The sequence below is a fragment of the Eulemur rufifrons genome, chromosome 28, assembly GCF_041146395.1.
Source record: "Eulemur rufifrons isolate Redbay chromosome 28, OSU_ERuf_1, whole genome shotgun sequence".
NCBI classification, from domain to species: Eukaryota; Metazoa; Chordata; class Mammalia; order Primates; family Lemuridae; genus Eulemur; species Eulemur rufifrons.
This window is the reverse complement of record NC_091010.1, coordinates 54,296,777-54,314,291: the sequence shown is the minus strand read 5'-3', so window position 1 is coordinate 54,314,291 and position 17,515 is coordinate 54,296,777. Positions and strand designations below refer to the sequence as shown.

At 36.2% G+C, this 17,515-nt stretch overlaps 1 protein-coding gene across 6 annotated transcripts in view; it reads right to left on the bottom strand.

Annotated features, from left to right (window-relative positions):
* ADD3 (adducin 3) overlaps positions 1 to 17,515 on the bottom strand; it is a 125,277-nt gene that overhangs the window by 18,577 nt on the left and 89,185 nt on the right. For 5 of the 6 annotated variants that reach the window (XM_069461130.1, XM_069461133.1, XM_069461131.1 and 2 more), the window contains exons 2-3: positions 12,363 to 12,586; positions 1,704 to 1,842 (exon numbers count right to left, since the gene is read on the bottom strand). In XM_069461130.1, coding sequence (XP_069317231.1) covers positions 1,704 to 1,842; positions 12,363 to 12,557 — 334 coding nt within the window. In that variant the 5' untranslated portion in view covers positions 12,558 to 12,586. Of the gene's footprint in view, positions 1 to 1,703; positions 1,843 to 7,697; positions 7,752 to 12,362; positions 12,587 to 17,515 lie in introns of all 6 variants that reach the window. The other variant, XM_069461136.1, reaches the window with a different exon arrangement.

Sequence of the window (17,515 nt, the reverse complement as noted above, 5' to 3'; positions counted from 1 at the left end):
TGAACTTTTCTGTTTCTTCTGGTAGAATATTTTTCCCAAACTAGAAAACTCATTCATTTTGGAACTCATCACTTTTTCCACTCACCAAAGACATCACCACATCAAACCTGCTAAGTAGGACCTATCTACACTTCCTTGGCTATGCCTTTCTTACTGGTCTCTTCCTTCTTACACCCACAACCACTACTCTAATTTAGGTACTTATATCTCACATCAAGATTCTCTCAAAGATTCTTTAACTGATCTGACTTTAGTTTCTTTCTGTTTGCTGGTACTCATTTAAATTATCATCATGGTGGCGCACATCTGTAGTCCTCAGTACTTGGGGAGGCTGAGGCAGGAGAATTGCTTGGGCCCAGGAGTATGAGGTTGCGGTAAACTATGATCGTGCCACTGCATTCCAGCCTGGGCAACAGAGCAAGACCCTGTCTCAAACACACACACACACACACACACACACGCGCACACACACAAAACCAAAACCAAAACCAAACAAAACAAAACACCTATACGTTATCGCCTAGCAATTCTTTCTTCAGAAGTTTTTTCACTGTCCATGCTGGCAGCCCTCCTTGGTCTAACAGCGAAGGGGCCCTCTTCAATCAGACCCAACTGGTCTCCCGAGGCTTCTACACCAGGAGTCTCACTGATGTGCCAACATAATGGTCCACTTGCAGTTCTACAAATATATCCTCATCTTACCTGTTCTCACCATCATTTCTCTTTTTAATCTATTCCCTCTATTTGGGAAATACTTGAATTTACTGAAATCCTATTTATAAATTTCTAACGGGGGAAAAAAAAGGAAGGAAAGGAAGGAGAAAGGGAGATCAAAATAAAAGAAAAAACGGGAAAAAATGTCCCTTAAGTCTGGCCTGAAGCAGTCCCTGATAGTTTTCTCCAGCTCTCTATGCATCTGCCCTCGTGTTGCAGTGATTTCTGTATTTATTTCACAGTCGAGATGTAAAATACTAGAGCTTAAGACCTTATGATTCTTGGGATCCTTACAGTGTTCAGCTCACCAAATTGGTGCTCTCACTAAACATCTGCTGAATGAATAAAATGTCCTAAGCCATCTTTTACATCAAGTTCTAACTACTCCATTTTTTAAAACCTGGATAGTTCAGGCCTGTCTTCTTCCATAGGTTTTCTCAGTCTATAGTCTCAGCCAATAATCAATTCCAACTGTGAATGTACATATTATAACTTATAAAAGGTTATTAGATAATTTCTTATGAATTGCTTTGTAATTTTTTCCTCTATAGTTATCTCACAAATATAGCTATATAGTTTTTATAGTAACACATTATTTTTGTGCATATATGGTATGTCTCTTCAACATTTATCTAAGGTAGGGACCATGTGTTATTTTTGGAGACAGGGTCTTGCTATGTTGCTCAAATGGCCTCAAACTCCTGGGCTCAAATGATCTTTCTGCCGCCTCAGCCTCCCAAGTAGCTGGGACTGCAGCACGTGCCTCCACATCTGGCCTGGGACCATGTCTTGTACTATTTTGTAATCCTCACAAAGTCTAGTAAATACTTGGTTGATATGAAAAAGTAGGAAATTCTAACACTGTTACTCTAAGTATTAAATGTTATGAACAAGGACTGAAACTGAGCAGAATATGCTGCTAGCGAGGTATCAGCATTCCAAAGTAGAGATAAAATTATAATTTTTAAAACTCTCCAAAACTGACATACTGAGGGGAGGTGAAGAAAAGCCCGAGAAAGAGTTGGTCATGATGTAATCTGCGATCTGTTGCAAAGCTAGTAATCCAGTTGGGTTGTGGCCCTTCTTCATCTGTTCTTGAATAAGGCATTCCAGGTCTTCCCGAAAGGCCTGTAATACACAAAAATAACCACTGAGCACATTGATCTCACTTGGAGCAGAACGACCCAAATGTAATTTGCTCTGATACAATCAATCTTTTTCCCCACCCCTCTTTTGAATAGCTTTTACCTATACTATTTAAAAACAAATATAAAAGACAAAATAATAATATCAAAACACTGGAAGCAACAGTAAGAAGCTTGCTTTGGGGGATGAAAAATCATTAGGCATTCTTAATTTCAAAGAAAATGAGATACTATGATATCTACACTAGACAGGTCTAGATAAAACAACTCTTATTAACATGGAACTCACACCAAATGTAAACTGCTGCAAAAGGAGACCCAGTCCTTGCCTAGCAGCCTCCAATCTATGTTAGGACAGAGTCCCTATTTAAATGGGGAACCACTCTGAATATAAAGTGACTCACAGTGAAAGTTTTCAACTAAGACATAATCATGGTTTCCATTTTATGATTTCCATGGCAATTTCTTAGCTCCATAAACTCTGAAAGCAAACTAAGAAGAGCTGAGAACTAATTATTCCCCTTCTGCAATACTGTGCTAAAGAAATGACACTTTTTTCCAACTTTGGGTTCCACAAATTCCTATTCTGGAGTTGTACTGTAACTTTTTGGGGGAGGTGGGGTAGAGGCAGAAACAGTGTTTATATAAATCAAAATCCTGAACATTGAAGGGAATACCTCTATTCCAATAACCCTTGAGGTATTAATATGATTCATCATCTGAAACTTCTCCCAATCCTTCACATTAGTTGAAATATTAATAGCTGGTTTTGGCTTTCCTTCACATTCAGCCAACACTTTTTATTAAATTCATCATTTGTTCTCTTCTTGCTCATGTCTACTTCATTCATTTTAAAGATGAAGGCTCTTGCAATATAAATCACTTAACCTTTGCTCTTCCATTTGAGATTAGTTACATGTGTAGCAAGATGCCCTGCCAGAAATTAAATTCAATTTGTTTCCCCTTCACCTAAGAGAGAGAAGGCAGAAAACTATTTTGAAATCACTACTCCAAGAAGGGTAGGCATAATCACCTTGGAGATCGCTGAGGAAACCTCCCTTAGAAAGGTGAATCTGTTTTGAGTCACTGACAGTAGCCTTCCTCATAAGGGTGGGAATAAGATTTCCTGGAGTCCTTCTTAGAGGATAGGTGAATTACCCAGAGGTCCAGGGACTTTTTTTTAAAAATAATGGCACAAGAGCCCATGGTGGGAAGGAGAAATGTAGTTCCAAGGCTATGAGGAGTTAGATGTTAGGACCAGTCCTGACTCACTGCTTGTGTGGCTCTTAGAATAGTTCAGAAGTGTCTGATGTAAACTAAACGAACTGGGTGCTAATCTTGGCAGCTCAACCATGGGGGCACCATGAAACATGTTAACTGAGCTTAGTACAAGAAGAGGTTCACCCTTCCCTGATGCACCATGGTGGCCTGCACAGGTATCTGGGTCAACAATGAACCTATAGCTCCTGTTAGACAGTTTAAGACAGGAAAGCACAGTGGCAGTGGTGGGCTGAACAGACTCTGGTTAGTGTCTCTTTCTCTCACATACCCAGATGCATGGACACACAACCCATAGCACATGTTGGATATGTACGCCACTGATGAACCCACTTGGACTGTATAAGTCACTGAAGTTCTTGGGACAATTCATAGGAAAGCAGAATCCCAAGAGGAAGATGCTGTACTTTCTGCTAATAATGTGGGTGGATGTCTGAGTGATTAATTTAAAAAAATTACTAATTGTGATCATATTTGAATCCAAGTTCATGCAGTGGTTTACACCAGTTACATATGGCTTTTCTTTTATAACTTTAAGGCTTGTTAAATGTAAATCATGAGTACAATTATAAAAATTCAAAAACATCTAATTCCATTGACTAGAGCTAGTTCCTTTAAACATACGATTTAAACCAGAGAAACTGTCCTATAAAATATGTCTCTACAAAGACATGTTTATCAGAAAACTCCATTAATATCCAAGACCCAGTGAACATAAAATGGTTGAGAGCTGTATATAAGATAGACAAATGCCTTCATACAGATGGGTAACATGAGTATTTTACCATGCTTAAGGCCGAAATGAAAAAGAACCTTCCAGATATCCTCTTTTATCTTTATATAAACTACAGAAAACTTCTGGACACATGGCAGTGGATCAGTCTGCTTTTCTGAAACTTTATCTTCCCTTCAAAACCAAACCACTTAAACTTTTCTCACTTCAAAGCAGCTATAATCAAAATATTCTTTGATTAAATAAAAAAAAAAGATACCTACTATATGTCTCACTCATTACGGACATTGTAACAGCTCTGAGAAACAGGCATTACCTATTTTATTGAATGTGCTGCCCGCATATTCTTCCAGGAAGAACTTAAGGCAGCTTCCATAGATTAAAATAATTACAAAATAAAATAATATAAACTAAATATAGGTAAGAAAAATAGAGCTAAAGAGAAAACAAGCACAAGGAGGGCAGCCATAGCCAAGAGTGAAGTTAAGATACAACGTGAAAGCTGTAAAATTGTGTGCATTTGCTAGAGATGGGCCAACTTTTATCTAAACTCTCTGGCAGCCATATGAATCAAGCCAAGCTGCTCAGTGTACTGATTTACAATGGCTTTAAGATTAAAAACCAGTTCCTCAAGAGAATCATAACTATTTATTAAACTGATGAGAAAGCTAAATAAGAAAGGTTGAAAACCTGTTCAAAGTCACACAGCTGGTAAAGGTCAGAGGCAAAGACACAGGTCAAATGCTCTTTTTCCATTAATGAAAATGACTTTTCATTTCCACATATTCCACAATATGTGAGTATCATCCTAAAGCTTTGGGACAGCTACGGAGTTTTAGAGGGATGTATAAGCCCTCTGAAATCAATTAAGAATAAGAGGAAAAATACAAATGCCCCCTTTAAGGTTGGTGAATAGCTTCTATGCAGTAAAGAAAATTTTCAAAGTAAATGACATCTCCCTAGCCTTTTTATATAGTTGACCGTGCTTTTAACAGGTAAGAATTCTCGTGCAAAAGGTTTGTCATGAATGTTCATAACTCATCTTTTAACTCATTTTTTAATGTTTCAAATGTTTTTGAAATATTGTTCAGATAATTAAATTTTTATTTATCTTTATGGGCAGTTAATCATATTCCTACTAAAGTTCAATGTTAATAAAATAATTCTTTATAGTTGATTCATTTGAGTCTCACAACAAAGTCCTGAGATAGGCAATGACTTGTTCAAGGCTGCAAAGCTAATAAGTAAATGCAGTGAAGACTCAAATCTGGAACTCTCAATTGGGCACAGGATCTTTTCCTAGTTTTTTCAGAGCCGGATTGTATCTCTGAAACCAAATACAACTAATAAGGCGGCAGGCATGTTGTGATCAGGAACGCTGAGTAAACCTCTCAGGCTAGATTAGAGCATCAGGTTGTAATGGTACAGAAAGGAAAAAAATACACAGCAGCAGATTACAGTGATTCTGGAGTCCCAGGCTAAGTACTTGCCCTTTTGAGCCAGGAATTCATCAAAGCATAACGAGAAACCAGCTTATTATAAGCAGGGCAGCGAGGTCACATGCCGGGCATCTGAAGTCACATTAGCCAACAGTTCCCCAGTCTCCACTAGAGAAGAGCCAGGTTAAAAGATCAAACTCCACATACACAAAACCGCAGCATAAGCCATGTCTTCCTTCTCAGATACATAAGAGCAGAGAAGAGGAGGTAGTGGGGGCTGTTACAGTTTGTGCAGATGAATAAGCCAGAGTGCAATCAGGGTGACAGATTTTTTATGACCTTCAAAAACCAAATTACAGTCTAAGGACTTATGATTATAATCTTCAAATGTTGCCCCAAAAGCACAATGTGCTGTAAATTAGCAATTTATATAATTTCCACAAAAATCGTTGCCTACGTGCTAGGCACTGTACTACATGCTTTTATGTTATTTCATTAAATTGTCACAATAATTACATGAGGTATTTTCCCCATCTTACCAAACAAGGAAATGGAAGCTCAAGTTAAGCAAGTTTCCTAATGTCACATAGCTAATAAGTGGTGGGTGAAGCAAAGACTTGAACTTAGATCCAAAACAAGTACTGTATACAAATATGTATAAAAAAATTTTGGAGCCAGGCACAGTGGCTCATGCCTGTAATCCCAACCTCTCAGGAGGCCGAGGCAGGAGAATCACTGGAGCCCGTCAGTTCGAGGCTGCAGTGAGCTATGATTATACCACCGCACTCTGGCCTGGGTGATAAAACAAGACTTTGTCTCTTTAAAAAAAAAAAAAAATTGTTATCAATGAATCAAAACTGGAAATGATAAGAAAATGTACTGACCCCCAACTTAGGTGAAAATAGCTTGGTACTCCAAACTTTCCACAATCTGCAGCTACGTAATTTTTTGGCTTTATCTACCATTTACCTCATGCTCTGGTCTGGCCTATGAGGTTCATTCAGCATTGCCTGAAGACAACTTGCACTCTCTAGCCTTGCTCATTCTGTTTCATCTAATGCAAGCACTAGCTTCCACTGGTTCTCTTCCTAATGAATTCTTCCTCTTTATTCAACATTCGTCTTAAATGTCACCTTCTCCCTGAAGTCCCTCCTCATCACCCCAGTTAGAAGGGATCTCTACATTTCCTCTCTTCCACACCCCACTCTGAACTCTTAACATCCCCCTAAACTACAATTAGGGTACCTATCATATGATTGTTGATATATTTTTTGTACTCTACTATAACATAGTATCTGAAGACTGAAACTGTGTCATTTACACTTCTAGAGTCTTTGAGTGTCTAGTTCAGTGCTCAATTCATAAAATAGTAAGTTAAATTTTCTTTTTCTTTTCATTAACTCAGTCAAGATTGAAGAATCTGATCTCTATCTTGACTGAGTTAATGATAGCAAAGATCCATTTCATAGGTTATTAGCCAGAAAACAGTTTTATCACTCCATCACTTTAATGAGAAATTCCTCCTGTGTAAATTAGGTCTGTCAATCATCTACTGGGTGAAATTAATTTTCTTTAAATAAGAAATGCATCTTCATTGAACATTATAAATTTTTAAAAAGTCATTTAATTCTTCAACTCAAATAAAATCCTACTTGCAAATTTAGTTTGTCCCCACAGCATTATAGTTTGGATAGCTCTCTCAAACACAGGTCCAAAAAGTACGGCAAAAAATAACTAGCTGAAAAGCAAAAGTTTGAGAGAGGGTACCTTAAAAGCCTTATCTGAATCTCACACCCTTTTATTTTATACATTTCCTATCAATGCTGAGAGAGTGAGACCATAAACTGAATTTGTATGGTGTGAACAAAAATAAACTTCTAAAAATATGAAAGATTCAGAGATTTGAGATTCGTGTCAGCTAAGAGTATATTTTAAGTGTACATACATTCCTGTATACTATAGACCAAAAGTAAAATTAACTTGTGATATCGGATCTTATGCCTCTGTATACAAGATCAGAACTTTCAGGAGAAAGTGTCAATACATGAAATATTTTTTAGGTCATAGAAAAGAAGACAAATTTGATAAAGGAAAATGATCTGATATAATTATTTCAGTTAATGCAAAAAACAAAAGGCAAACCAAAAAAAAAAAAAAAAAAAGAAAGAAACTTAGGAAACTCAGGTAACAATACTGATAAACATCAGAGACATGAGAGATGGATTTTAAATATCCACATCTGGATGTTCTACCTCATAATAATTACTAGAGAGGAAAATTGGGGCAAAAAGGAAAAAAAAAAGATTACAGACTTGCTGCTCCCAAGGCACCCTGCAATTATGCTATTAGATCTCTCCTAAAGTGGGATTAGGAGCATAACAAACTTACTTAGAATTTCTCCATTAAGAAATGTATTCATTTGGAAATAGAATATCACTGGCCCTGTTGAAAGGAGAAAAAACAAATAAACCAAATTTTCTTTTGGATGGCATCTCTCCTATACCTAAATCTTAACTAACATGAAGCTAAAGGTGAGAATAATATCTTTTCCCGAAGCTGGTATACCATAAAAACGTAAACAAAGCTAATAAAGAATACTTGCATCTTAAATGTACAAAGTGACCATATAGATCATGGTGATTTTGACCAATTATTCTAATTAAGTCACCTTGTTAACATTTAGGCCTTAATTCTAGTGATATCCTAAATGCACATGGCTTTGAAGTTTCTCCTCCTTTCACAATAACCTTATAGCATTAGGCAGTACCCTGTTATTAAAAAATGTTAGTATGTCACGTGCCTAGGCTTACACCAACTAAATTCCTATTGTCCTATTTTTCAGTATAACATTGCACACTTGTGTCAACCAGTCTAAACTGCTTCCTACGGTGGCAAGGCTTAAGAAGCCAACTGTTTTCCATACTAAACAGTCAAGTTCAGTAAGAGATTGACATTCAAGTGTTTAATGTCTCCAAGCCCACCCAGCTATTCACATATCCATCCATGCATTCAGAACTTACTAAATATCTACAATGTTCAATGTGCTATCTGCTAGTTTTTAATTTATATGCTTCATTAACTTTGATGAAGCATCACTTAATTCCACCAGTTTGTCCTGGACACTTCATTTTGAGAAAAAGGGGGTAAATTACAACCTAAAGTCTCCATAGACATCAATATGAGGAGTACATTGGTTAAAGAGAACTTGTGGATTCTCTCTATTGCATTAACAAAATCTCAAGTTAAACTAGTTTACCCACTGGTATTTAATTTTTAAGATAAATATTTTCTTAAAAAAATTTAAACATTCCTAGAAAGAAGCAATAGTTGAGTGTCAGAATGAAACAAATACTTTGTTCTCTTTTTTTCTCAGCTTAAAGTAGTAAGGTGCTACTTTTGTCACCCAAATTTACACCAAAATGTCTTATGATTGGAAATTCATCTTGGGTTGGGTTAACTTGAGCAAGCGAATTTGAAGATGAATAAAACAATAATATATGGATGGAATTTCTTTCATTATTCTTGAATGCCATAAGTGGTACAGACTAGTGGTTAAGGGTGTGAACTCTGGAGTTTAAATTCCTACCCCACCATTTAACTAAGGTGTAAAACTTCTGGCAAGTTTTTTATTGTCTCTAAGTTTCAGTTTATTCCTCTATAAACTAGGGATATTAATACTTCTTTAACTGAGTTGCTTTGAGGATCAAAGATTATCATACATACATAATAGGTGCCTGGCACATAATAAGTGCTTAATAAAAAAGTATTACACTTGGCTTTTATTTCTCTACTGATTTGCTTTCTTCCCAAATTAACTAAAAAATTTAAAGACAGGACTTATGCATTTGTTACTTACAAATATGAATTAGTAATATCTTTGATTATGATCTTAATTGGTTATGGATTTTATCTATCAGAGTGAATATTCACAGAGACCCATAAAATTTTTAAAAGAATTATATTGGCAGAAACACTGCAAGCTTGGGCTGAAAGGAACAAAGACAGTACAAGAGGAAAAAAGGCCTTTGGATCCCCAAAACCTCTATAAGAAGAAAGCAGGCTGAGAAAAATACATAGCTGCCAACACAGGCTTCCATTCAGGGAAAATAAGGGATGATTCAGACAGTGGAACCAAGAACCCAGAGGGCAGCACCATGGAGGTTCACTCCTGGTAAGCAGTAGGACTGAGTACTCATCAAGGAATTTCCAAACATTTTACCCAGATGGATTTCACAATTACTTTGGAACAGTCACTCCTTTGTATCACCTACTTTTCTCCTTTTTGAACAGGAATGTCTATAGCAGTTATCTTGAGGACTGCTTGAGTACATGAGTTTGAGGTTACAGTGTGCTATGATCGCACTTGTGAATAGCCACTGCATCCAGCCTGGGCAATACAGTGAGACCCCACCTCTAAAAAAAAAAATAATAATAAACTGAGACCAGAGAATGGACAATTCTCCCCTCAAAAGGTTGAGCTTAATTTCTCTCGTCTTGAGTATGGGCTGAACTTAGTGACTCACTTATAAATATGGTGGAAGTGATGATGTGTGTGATGTCTGGTATTAGGTCATAAGAAGCATTGCAGGTTGCTCTCTCTTGGATACTTGATCTGGGGGAGAACACTCAAGCACCCTCTAAGAAGGGTCCACATGGCAAAGAGCTGTGGCTTTTTGCCAAATGCCATGTGAGTGATCCATCTTATACGTGCAGGTCCTCCAGCCCCAGTCAAGCCTTCAGATGACAGTAGCCCTGGCTAATGTCTTAACTGCAACTTTGAGAGAACTTGAGCCAGAATCACTCAGCTAAGCTGCTCCTGAATTCCTAACCCACAGAAACGGTGAGATAATAAACGCTTGTTGTTTTAAGTTACTAAGTTTTGGAGTACTTTGTTATTTAATGGTAGATAACTAATATATAACACAAGCCACCATGTATCATTTCCTTTGGTGAAAATTTTCTGTTGCATTAAAAGAAATTTGAAAACCACTATTCTAAAATACAACAGGGAGACAAAATTGACACACTTCTCCAAGTTTTTCACAAACAAGATTTTAAATTCATTAGCAAAGAAAAAATTATCAATCCACAATTCTTTCAAGCCTCAGTTTCCTTTGTTCTTATCTGGACAGAAAATGATTATTCTTATTCAGTGAATAGGGAAATAACAATCTATGTTTTTTTTTTTTTTTTTGGAGACAGAGTCTGGCTCTGTTGCCCAGGCTAGAGTGCCATGGTATTAGCCTAGCTCATAGCAACCTCAAACTCTTGGGCTTAAGCAATCCTTCTGCTCAGCCTCCCAAGTAGCTGGGACTACAGACACGCGCAACCATGCCCAGCTAATTTTTTCTATCTTTAGTTGTTTGGCTAATTTCTTTCTATTTTTAGTAGAGACAGGGTCTCGCTCTTGCTCAGGCTGGTCTCGAACTCCTGACCTGGAGCCATCCTCCTGTCTTGGCCTCGCAGAGTGCTAGGATTACAGGCGTGAGCCACCGCGCCCGGCCAACAATCTATGTTTGTCCTTTGCATTATTTCATTAAGTTTCCCAAGGTATAAATAAAATTGATACTTTTAAGCCAATTTACAAATAGAAATACATTTGTATTAAGTATAAAAAAAATTAAATATCTACTCAAAGTTATGCTGTCTTTAGTTTAACGGATAAACTATAAAACAAAACCCTGGCCTGAAAATGTAGTTTAGTATTTTCATTTAAATTTTACAGTTAGAATCAAATGGTTCCTCTTTGGAGCACTTCCCAAAGAAATCTCAAAATTTCATACTCATGAACCAAATCTAAATTTCATCTCAAACTTTCCATTACTATATGCTACCTATCACTACAATCATTTGGTTAATAAGTTAGTTCCTAAAAGTGGGGTTTCTTTAGGGGACAAAATAAGTCTATTTTGATCCAAATAACGTGCCCTTCAAGTATTTATAAACACAGAAATTCAAGTTTGCCTAAACTAAGGCACTGAACATTTACTCTCTCATCATGACTTTTCTGGTTAATCTCCTTTCCATCTGGAAACGGTTTCTTCAGGTGCTATACTTTTAAAATTCCTTAAAGCTTGCACTGCTTTTGTAAATCGTACTTCAGTGCTTTCAACCAAGAGCACTGGTATGGGAGAATTAGAATGGAATTCTCCTTCAGCTTTGGATTCAACCTCTGTGATTGAATTCATAAGGACACAACAAAAATGATTTACCAGGGCCACTTCAGGCACCTCTATGCCTGGGTACTGATTTTGGTACTCAAGTTGGAAACCTCATATATCCCTAACCTGGACATCATGTGTCTATGTGCTGAACATTCTGCCTTAAGGGGTGCATGATCTTCATTATGCATGAAGTTATTAATTAATTTTGCACCTTAAATCAAGCTGTTCTTTTTCCATCACTTACATGTGACCTGGGCAATTCTAAGAGTTTGTAAGAAAACTAACAATCACTTGAATATGATTCACAAAGTCTGAATACTGCTGTGCAGACAGAATTTTTAGCTTGAGCTGAATTTATAATCTCCTTTTAATTCAATTTGGTGTGCTTTCCCATAAGTGTGCCTGCATTAGGTATATGTAACATTAGGCTGCCAAATCGTGGAGTTCCTCAAAAACCTTAAATCTTCCTATGCTGTCCTGAATGTCAAGGTATCCAAAGGCAGAAGAAAATATGTGCACGGAATATAAGTAACTTATTTCTTGGTTTCTATAACTTATGTCTTTCTTTTCTTCACAGATATTTAGTCTGAAATGGGTGTCCTTGAATTCAGTAAAATCTTTTGTCCTCCTTCAATGAAGCATTACACCCAGAAAACACACAAAAGAAAATGTAAACCACCAAACACAATACTAGTTTGTTATTAAAGGTTTGCAAATCTAATGTATGAATTAGGTGTCCATTTCTCCTTTGAAAGACTGGAAGTAACTGGTCACTCTTTCTCTATCCCTCGTTGAACCTGAGGGTAGTTTAAGATACCTTCCAAGCCTCATTATATCAAGGTTCCCAAAGAGGAAGAAAAATTACAGCCTTCTAATTATTTCAACTCACAGGACTTTGCAGGATCTGAGTAACTCGCTTTCTCTGCTCCATCATATTGAAGTCTTGTCGTAGATCAGGAGACATATTCCTCTCTCTAATGTATTCTGGGTCATTTTCATTGATGCGGTCAAAATATCTTTCTTTGTGAGGCATGCTGGGAGGAGGAGGAGTGGTAATCACGTCTTGGCTGGCATCTGAACTCATGTTTCAAGTCTGTGGCTTGCTCTTGTTATCTGCAATTAATAAACACAAAGAAAGGAGGACATTCGTAATAAATTCATTACAAAATTCAAATTTTACATGGGTCAAGCAACTTTTTAATTTTGCTCTCAGAATAAGAGTTGCAATTTTCTTTAAAAAGTAGCTTCTCAAAAAAATATTAAAGCAATTTTTTATCCATGTAAAAGTATTTTAGATTATAATGCTAAGTTGGAAATATTCGCAGAGCTAATAAAAACTTATGGTTCAATCATGTTAATGTCATCAACAAACTTTTTAAGGAAGCAACAATCAAAATATCCAAAAGTAAAATGTCACAAATAGATGGCAAATTTTCACAATTAGTGAATACTGTCAGTGGATCTTCGCCTTTCTTATCCATGGTCTCATGTTAGACTAAACTTTGACCATATTTAATGACCACTATATTCTATAATGAATGTAATTTACCAGCATATGAGAGAAACATAACTAAATTTTTCAGATGATTCCACAACGTCCTAGGGAAAATGTAACAACCGTTAAGGTTGCCAGACTATTCAACTTTAGCAGATGGTACAGTTTCAACTCCAAGTAAAAAACAAAAAGTTATTCAGAAGCCACATGAAAAGCCATGATTCACTTAATTATCATGATTATTACTGATACTTAGGATAATCCTTGATTTATGCCAGGGAAACAAATTCATCTGGGCTTTGCTACAGCTGAGCACCTAATCAACTATAGCTAGATCAGTGAGATAGTCATTTAACTTTCCCCACCGCCTCCCAACTGTGAGCTTCACTGAGCTTGCATAAATTCAACAAAACTTTAACAACTCATAAGAAGTATATGCAAAATGGTCCCAGTTTTATTAATCGAAAGTTGGTATTTCCCAAGTTGTTTCTCAAGATTCTGAGTCAAAGTAACACAGAAAATAACATGAGTTCATTTAAAACAAGTGTGAATATCTTTCTGCAGTCCTCTTTGCATCGTGCATCATCCTAACAAGAGTTATTCTTAAATTCTACCTTTTTAAGTTTGATCTGATCACATCTTTCTCTTTCTTGAAATCTTAAATGGCTTCCTGTCATCCAAGGGATAAAACTCTTCAATGTTTACTAGTTTATCTTTCTATCATTACCTCAGTGTTTCCTTCGCAGAAAATATAATTGCTTTACCTATAATAGGAACAATGCAAGCCTAAGCTTTTTGTAATATAAAGAAAATCCCAGTAAAACCCATTCAACTGTTTCAAAATGCTCTATTAAAAATTCTTTCCCTTCTCTTCAAAACTTCTGCATACAGAAATTCTAGTGATTCTCCAAAAGTATACTCTTTTGAATGGTCCTTCCAAGATAGCCTTTTCAAAAACGGCACTGAAGCAATTGTACATCCATAGATCCTAAGGTTCAAAAATGAACCTTGACCTAAGTTTCATACCTTATTTGAAATTTAACTCACTTCTAGGTATATAATCAAAATAATTGAAAATGGGCAAACAAAAACTTGTACACGAATGTTCATAGTAGCCCTATGCAAAATAGCCAGAAGGTAGAAACAACCCAAATGTCCATCAGTGGATGAATGGATAAACAAAATGTGGTATATCCACATAATGAAATATTATTCAGCCTTAAGAGAAATGAAATACTGATACATGCTACAACATGAAGGACCTCAAAAACATGCAAAGTAACAGCCACCAGACAGAAAAGTTCACATATTGTATGATTTCATTTACATGAAATATCCAGAATAGGCAAATCCATGGAGACCAAAAGCAAATTGGTGGTTGCCAGGGACTGGGGGGAGGGCAGAATGGGGAGTAACTGCCTAATGGGTACTGGGTTTCTGTCTGGGGTTATGACAAAGTGCTGGTTGTAGATAGCGGTGATGGTTTCAAAATACTGTGTCAATGTACTAAATGCCACAGAATTGTACATTTTACAATGGTTAAAATGGTAAGTTTTATGTGATATGTATTTTACCACAATTAAAAAGAACTCAGAAACTGGATCATACATTGCTGTGACAATGTAACGTTACAGCCACTGTGGCAAATGGTTTGGCATTTTCTTAAAAAAGTAAATATGCAAGTACAGTATGACCCAGCAATTGTACTCCTGGTCATTTAACCCAGAGAAAGGGAAACTTACATTCACACAAAAATCTGCATACAAATCTTTATACTAGCTTTATTTATAATAGCCAAGCACTGGAAACAATTCAGATGTTCAACAGGTAAATGATTAAACTGTGGTATATCCACACTATGGAATATTACCTGGCAATAAAAAGGAATGAATTGCTGATACACTCAAGAGCCTGAATAAATACCCAGTGAATTATGCTGGGTGGAAAAAGCTAATCCCAAAAGGTTACATACTATGTGATTCCATTTATACAATATTCTTCAAATGAAAACATTATAGAAGTGGGGAACAGATTAGTGGTTGCCAGAGGGTAAGGAGGATTGTGTTTAAGAGGTAGAGAGATGTGTTCAACTACAGTTTTACTCAGGTTTCCCCAATGGTAACATCTTGTAAAATTGTAGTATAATACCACAGTTAAGACACTGACATTGATACAATCTACTAATTTTATTCAGATTTTCCCAGTTTTGCTTGTATTCATTTATATGCATTTAGTTCTCTGTAATTTTATCATGTGTATTGTGTTGCCCTTTTATAACCACACCCACCCTCTTCCTCCTGAGCACATCTCCTGCCCGTGAATCTATAATTATCTAAAAACAAAGTTTAATTTATAAAAGGCCATACTACAAGAATGGAAAAAGCAAACTTGCTAGTTTCCATTTGACATACGTATGTGATCAGCTCTACAGCAGGGTAAAGCTACCTTATAATTATCTTTAGATATCTGCTATACCAGGCAGTAAGCTTAAAATTTTTATTGTTAATTATTATGGGTACATAAGTTATATGTATCTATGGGATGCATGTGATGTTTTGATATAGGCATACAATACAGATCAAATGTGTAATAATCAAATTAGGGTAATTGGGTTATCCATCACCTCAAGCAATTATTTTTTTTTATAATTCTACTTTTAGTTATTTCAAAATATATAATAACTTATTGTTGACCATAGTCACCCTGTTATACTATCAAATACTAGACCTTGCTCATTCTATCTAACTTTATTTTTGCACTTGTTAACCATCCCACTTTATCCCCTGCCTCCCTGCTGCCTTCCCCAGCCTTTGGTAACCATCATTCTACTCTCTATCTCCATGAGATTGTTTTAATTTTTAGCTCCCACATATGAGCGAGAACATGGTATATTTGCCGTTCTGTGCTTGGCTTATTTCATTTACCATAATGGCCTCCAGTTCCATACTTGTTGTTTCAAATGACAGGATTTCATTCTTTTTTATGGCTGAATAATATTCCATTGTGTATAGATACTACATTTTCTTTATCCATTCATTCATAGACAGAGACACCTAGGTTGATCCCAAATCTTGGCCGTTGTGCATAATGCTGTGATAAACATGGGAGTGAGGGTATCTCTTCCATATACCGATTTCCTTTCATTTGGATGTATACCCAGTAGCAGGACTGCTGGTCATATGGTAGTTCTAGTTTTAGTTTGAGGAGCTTCCATACTGTTTTCCATACTTGCTATACTAATTTACATTTCCATCAATAGTGTACAAGGGTTCCCCTTTCTCTACATCCTCACCAGCATTTGTTATGCCTGCCTTTTGGATAAAAAGCCATTTTAACTTGGGTGAAATGATATCTCCTAATTTTGATTTGCATTTCTCTTATGACTAGTGATGCTGGACATTTTTTTTCATATACCTGTTGGTCATCTCTATGTCTTCTTTTGAGAAATGTCTATTCAGATCTTTTGTCCACTTTTTAATTGGGCTATTTGGTTTTTTTCCCCTACTAGAAAGTATTTTAAAGCAGTTTGGCTAATACAACTAAATTGCATCTGAATAAAAATACATGGATCCTGTTAGCATCAACTAGTAACTGCAAACTATTTTTCATGGTGACAAATCTAAAGTAGTGTTGGAACATAAAATGTGGTTATATAACAGTTTACTCAAGTTAAGGACAGTTAAAATATGAAGCCTCTGAGAGGCAAAATAAAATATTATTTTAAAAAAAGCATTTAATGGATACTATTCAGATTTCAGTGCTAGTCTTTATAAGCCAGGAGATACAGCAAGCGGAAATATTAACTCGACCGTTGGCTTTAAGGAACTCCAAAAAAAATCTTGCTGCGGTTAGAATCAGTTTAAATATGGCTGATCTCCATGAGATATTTTCACTAAGTTAAATATAGTTAAAATGTTCAAGGAACTTTGGCTGATTATTGGCCTTAAAAAATTTTAAATATATTCCAAAAATTTCCATCTATGTCATCTTTTCAACCAGAAAGCAGTGTGGTGCAGAGTACGGCACTAGGGATAAAGAGATTAGGACTCAAGTCTTTGCATTTATACCAACTGTTGACACAATAGCCATGGAACATTCATTCAACAAGCGTTCGAATATCTACCATGTGCCAAGGTCTTGTACTGGGGGTACAAAGACACACTGTTCTTGCTGAAGTTTGCAGTCTAGTGAGGAATAAGAAGAAGTAAACAGGCAATTATATTGTAAAGGTATCACAATCATTGTAAAATAAAACAACTATCTCAGAAGACCCTTCAGATTTTCCTAGTTCTTATATCCTATGATCCTATCGGTGTCCTCTGACCCAGTCCATAATAAGGCAGATAAGGAACTTTGATTCGGCCTACTATTCATAACTGCTAGTTCCTTACTTTAATGGTGAGTCATTATAGCATTTAAAAACAACTATCAGTTACTGAGCTTTTACGTGCCAGCTACTGGGCTGAGGACTTTACATTTACTAGCTCATTTATTCTTCATAATCCTACGGGGTAAGTGTCATTATCTGGTTTTGTTTTTTTGTTTTT